Raw genomic sequence first — 5,874 nt, 5'->3', positions numbered from 1 at the left:
TATGACCTCTCAGGTGGGAGAGTTTGAAAGGTCTCCAGCAGCTAGATAGCAGAGGTCTACTGGCTGCTCAGATTTGACTCTCTCCGGTGCTCTATGGAGTCAGAAAGGCCCACCCAGTAGCACGGTAGGACAAGGGGGCTGAGTTTGTTTATCCACTTTGTTCCTTTTTCACGCCAAATCACTGGTGACCCCACAGGGCTGCAGTCATGCTCCCTCCAATAATGCAAAGTGCCAGGGCTTAGTGCCTGTCAGAGTCAAAGGTAGCCCGGCCACTGCCTTCGGCTACCAGCCCACTGGGGGAGCTGAGGCCTGCCTGCCTTAGGTGTTCAATAGCCGCTGGCAAGTGTTCCACTTGGGCTCAGTCTAATCCTGGGGGTACCAGGACAGCAAATGCTTATCTCCTTCAGCCACCATGCCTTTGCCCCTGTCGCTCTGTAGCACCAGTATCCCTATAGAGTGAGTTTTGGTTTCCTCTGGCAGTGCACAGAGTTGGGGGGGGGGGTTCTCCAAGAGTAGACCCCAGCGTGATCACTCTATTGTTGCTGGATCTTTTTGGGAAGTGCCCCTGCTTGCACAGCTCCTCTGCCACTGCCAAAGCCAGAGAATTCTGGCTGTAGGAGCAGCTCCAGGAGCATGCTGCACAAGGATCTAGCAGCAGGGTGGGTACGCTGCACACAATTCTGACAGTGTCCAGTGCCCTGTGACTTCAGCAAAGAGAACATTACTCCACTGGTGATTCTGGTCAGGCAGGGGCCTGGCGCAGAGGCAGGGTGGGCACGATCTCCAGGCGGACCGGCCCAGTGCTCGGCCTCAGCAGTCTCTGGTTGGGTGGGCACAGCGCAGAGGCAGGGAGGGCACCAGGGGAAGGGCTCAGAACCCACAGTGCAGCTTGGAGACAGGGCATGGGGGACTGGCAAGGGGGCAAGGCACTTGGTAGGAGAGGATAGGGAGGGGACACTGCTCATAAGCCTCCTCCCTCAGTCTCTGCAGGGGTTACAGATCTGGTTTATCTGGTGAGGGGGGATGGGTGGACTGGAAGTTCAGAATGGTGGGGAAAATGTTAGTTCGATTTTTCTGCCTGGTAAGAGAATGTTCAAAGTCACCGCAGGGTCCCTCTGGAGGAAGTAGTCCCCACTTCCTACTGCTCTCACCCGTGGGTTGAGACAAGAGATCCTCAGTTCACTACTCACCTGTAGAAAACCCACAGGAGCAAATGAAGAGTGAAAGGAAAAGGAAAAAAGAAGCCACAGCTTTCTTGGGGGAGGGGTAGGGCACTTTTTCTTTCAGTTGAGTTTTGTACCTGAAGATTGCTGTCTTGGAATCACAGCTTGTCTCAGCAGGGGTGACCTGCAGTTATCTCTCCTCTCTCGGCCAGGCTCCCTGTCTTCAGCTCAATTGGATAATTTCTGGACATTATCCTTCTCTCTGTACAGGAGCTTCTGTTGGAGGTTGCTTCCAGTCAGCCATCTTGCCTAGTTTTTCTCTAAAAAAAATTATTTTGTTAGCTACTAAGTAGACAGATTCTGTGACATGGCTTCACTTTACCATCTTTTTGTGGGAGTTCTGAATCATTTTTAAAGCTGGATAATATTTCATTGTTTGTATGTATATGCAATAATTTTATTTAACAAATGCCTTATTGATGCTTGTGTATATTATTTTCTTTTTAAAAAACTATTGAAAATAACTGTGTACGTACTGATGGGAAAAATTAAACAAAGCCTAAGTAAATGGAAAAATAACATCACCTCCAAGCATTGGGCAAAGAGAATGCAGAAAGTTCAGGTACAGCCCTGCATCACTTCTGAGATTGCCCTCACCTCCACCGCTGCCCATACTAGAGAAGGATTATAAGAAAAATCCTGAGGATTCTGAGAAATATCTACCAATTCAGAAACAAGCAGACTTATGGTAGAAATGAAACGCAGGTAACACAGCAGGCAGACAATTGGTTCTGCTGAATAAGGCTGTACAATAAATGTAGACCCAAGGGAGCATTCAGAATTGTCAAAAAGAAAGTAAAGAAAGTATCCTTGAAGTGAGGATTTGGGCAGCACCTGTGGCTCAGTCGGTAAGGCGCCAGCCCCATATACCGAGGGTGGCGGGTTCAAACCCGGCCCCGGCCAAACTGCAACCAAAAAATAGCCGGGCGTTGTGGCGGGTGCCTGTAGTCCCAGCTACTCAGGAGGCTGAGGCAAGAGAATTGCTTAAGCCCAGGAGTTGGAGGTTGCTGTGAGCTGTGTGAGGCCACGGCACTCTACCGAGGGCCATAAAGTGAGACTCTGTCTCTACAAAAAAAAAAAAATGTTATAAAAATGTACAGTTAAGGGTATGGTCTCTATGTCAGAAAACTGACACAAAAACAATAGATATGGACACATTGTCTAGTTAAGTTGCTGAACATGAAAGAGTTCTTCCTGCATTCAGCCAGAAAAAAAGGTCACCAGAAGAAGGAAAAATCAGGCTGGGCTCCAAATTCTCCACAGAAACATTTATTACACAAGACAATGGAGAAATATATAGACACTCTGAGGGTCTAAGTATGACTCAAAGATACTCAGCACAAATTTGTCAAGCAAGCACAAAGGCAACAGCATTCATTTGCAAATATGAACGATTCATGGCTCCTTCTTGGAACACCAATTCAATAATCAAATCTAGCCAACCAAGAAATAAATAAAAATAAATAACTCTGGAAGGGAGACATCAAAGAAAAAGGATCATTGTCAACAATTAATTCAATTACATCAAGAATGACACTAAACATCTGGGAAAATACTTGTTGCCACGCAGAATGTAATGTTATGAATTTGAGCAAACAAAGAGATATGCAGGGGAAAGAAGTGAAAAGAGATAGATGCACAGGGGCGTTGCCTGTGGCTCAAAGGAGTAGGGTGCCGGCCCATATGCCAGAGGTGGTGGGTTCAAACCCCGCCCCAGCCAGAAATTTTGAAAAAAAAAAAAAAGAGAGAGAGAGACAGATGCACACCGACCTATTCACCTTTCACAATCAGGAGTCAACTAATGCCGTCTAAAACTGAAAAACAACAACCACCACCAATTTTGATGTCTAATCACTTAATTTTTAAATCTTTTCTCTTAATCTTAAACAAACTTTATATGAATTAATATTTCTTGTACTGAGAAATTAGTGATCAAATACAGCTGTTTCTTTAGTTTCACATCAGCATATTTTTCTCTGTTAAACTCAACTTAAATTTTAAAAATTACAACACATAGAACTATACAAATGAATATCACAGACCCACACTGTGCATAAGAAAGCAGATAGAAAGGAAAATATACTATATTTCCATTTATATAAAGCTAAAGAAGACAAAAGAAATATGTGTGGCAGGGGTAGGAGACTAGTGATGGAGGCTAAGCATTAGGAAGTCTCCTGGTGACAAGAAATGTCCTATCTGTGGGTTACACCACGGATGTGTACACAGATGTAAAAATTCACCTAGGTGTACACTTAACATTTGTGTATGTTACTATGTATATGTAGGTTTTAAAAATTCAAATTAAATTAAATATAAAGCTTTTTATTTTAAACCGGTTAGGTAGTAATGTTTCATTTTTAAGAAACAGTTTATTCTTTTATCTATATGTATGCAAAGAGAAGTATCGGGAATAATTGTCAACATATAGCAATTGGTAATTTCAGAGTGACGAGATTAGGATGATTTATTGCTTTTTTTGTTGTATTTTTCTATATTGCTTAAACTTTTACAATAAGCATAGATTAAGTAAACAACAAAATTATTTTAAAACAATGATTCAGATCTATATTTGTGGATCCAAAAATGTCTCAAGTATATATATATATATATATGTCTCAAGTATATATATATACACCTGAGACAGTATATATACCTGAGACATTATATATGTGTGTGTGTGTGTGTGTACCTGAGACTATATATATACCTGAGACATTATATATGTGTGTGTACCTGAGACTATATATATACCTGAGACATTTTTGGATCCACAAATATAGATCTGAATCATTGTTTTAAAATAATTTTGTTGTTTACTTAATCTATGCTTATTGTAAAAGTTTAAGCAATGTAGAGATATATATTATATATAGCAATATACATATATAATTTATAGTTTAATGTGTTTTAATAACAAACTTACAGGAACATCACAGAAGACAGATAACATTAAAAACATGTACTTGCACGGGCTGCGCCTGTGGCTCAGTGACTAGGGCACCGGCCTCATATACCGAGGGTGGTGGGTTCAAACCCAGCCACAGCCAAACTGCAATTAAAACAAAACAGAAAAACACGTACTTGCATGTAGGATAACTTACAAAAGTATAGTGAAAGGACGGCATCTACTCCATGAAAAAATGCCACAAACAGGAACTCTGCACCTGCCTTTCTGCCTCCGCTGCTGCTGTGCCTCCTGTGAAAAAACTTGTGCCAAAGGGGGGCAAAAAAAAAAAGAAGCAAGTTTTGAAGTTCACTCTTGATTGTACCCACCCTGTAGAAGATGAAATCATGGATGCTGCTAATTTTGAGCAGTTTTTGCAAGAGAGAATCAAAGTGAATGGGAAATCTGAGAACCTTGGGGGAGGTGTGGTGACCCTCAAGAGAAGGAAGAGCAAGATCACAGTCACCTCCAAGTTGCCATTCTCCAAAAGGTATTTGAAATATCTCACCAAAAAAGATTTGAAGAATCATCATCTACGTGATTGGTTGCACGTAGTTGCTAACAGCAAAGAGAGTTATGAATTACGTTACTTCCAAATTAACCAGGATGAAGAGGAAGAAATGAGGATTAAAATTCATTTATCTGATATTTTACGTTCGAGTTCTTGAATAAAACTTCGGAACCAAAATGGTGGCTTATTCTTGTATCTCTGCAGTATGGATAGAACAGAACACTGGAAATCATAGTAAAAGGGCTTCCCTTGAGCGGCCACTTACTTATTTGTAACTTGACTTTTTTTTCTGCTTGAGAATTTCAGTTCTCTTGAAGTGGTAATACCATAATAGAAAAAGGCGACCTTAAGGGAACTGAGGAGCACTGAGCAGGTAGATGAGGTGTGGAGATGTGAGCTTCATTTAGTTTCTATTTTATCTCTAAAAGTGTGATGGTCAATTCTATCTGGTGCTTTTACAAAGATAGATTCAGGATACAAGTGGGCTCTTCTCATTCATTAAAAGCAAACCAGGTAATTTATAAGATTCTCTTATGGGAAGAATGGCAGTGTCAAGAAAAAGCAGGTTTCTGGGGGAAAAATGCTACAAACACAATTTAGTTGCCGTCAATAAGAAATTTACTTGTTTAAAAAAAAAAATCCAAATGCTGGCATTGTCCAGAAAAATTTAACAGGTTTATTTATAATTGTTATGAAGTTGAACTGCTGAAACTTGTTCACTGAAACATTTTGACTTGCATTAATGCTGCACGTCCCACATTTATATTAAAAATTCACACACAAATGGAAAAACTGCCAACACCTGATTTATGTCCCCTAATTTTCCAGTTGCAATCATATACTTAAGTATCTTTAGACCCCCAGGGCGGGAAACATCTGACATTCAGAACTACCAATAACCAGGAAGAAGAGAAAATTTTTTTTGGTAATGAAATGTTTTCCCATCATAGTGGACTCTTAAGCATGTTCTCCACGCATGCGCTAGCTGGATGTCTTTTGGCATAATTGTTACAAATTTGGCATGGATAGCACACAGGTTGGTGTCTTCAAAAAAGCCAACCAGATAGGCCTCACTTGCCTTCTGCAAAGCACCAACAGCTGCCCTCTGTCTTTTAAGTATAGATACCAAAACAATCTGGAAATTCCAACAGCAAAACTTATCAGCAATAATTCTCTCTTAAATGGTGAAATTA

General features: G+C 41.0%; 1 protein-coding gene across 1 annotated transcript; it reads left to right on the top strand.

Moving 5' to 3' along the window:
* The first annotated feature begins 4,358 nt into the window (after positions 1 to 4,358).
* On the top strand, positions 4,359 to 4,850 carry LOC128591140 (60S ribosomal protein L22-like). Its single transcript, XM_053598435.1, has one exon. The coding sequence runs from the start codon at positions 4,359 to 4,361 to the stop codon at positions 4,836 to 4,838; it is 480 nt and encodes a 159-aa protein (XP_053454410.1). The 3' UTR covers positions 4,839 to 4,850.
* Positions 4,851 to 5,874: the final 1,024 nt, after the last annotated feature.

The sequence above is a fragment of the Nycticebus coucang genome, chromosome 1, assembly GCF_027406575.1.
Source record: "Nycticebus coucang isolate mNycCou1 chromosome 1, mNycCou1.pri, whole genome shotgun sequence".
Classification (NCBI taxonomy): domain Eukaryota; kingdom Metazoa; phylum Chordata; class Mammalia; order Primates; family Lorisidae; genus Nycticebus; species Nycticebus coucang.
The sequence above is the reverse complement of the archived record's forward strand: the minus strand, read 5'-3'. Positions and strand labels throughout refer to the sequence as shown.

What these genes read in the sequence shown, in the direction of transcription:
- LOC128591140 (XM_053598435.1), top strand. Translation starts at nt 4,359, where the DNA reads ATGAAAAAATGCCACAAACAGGAACTCTGCACCTGCCTTTCTGCCTCC.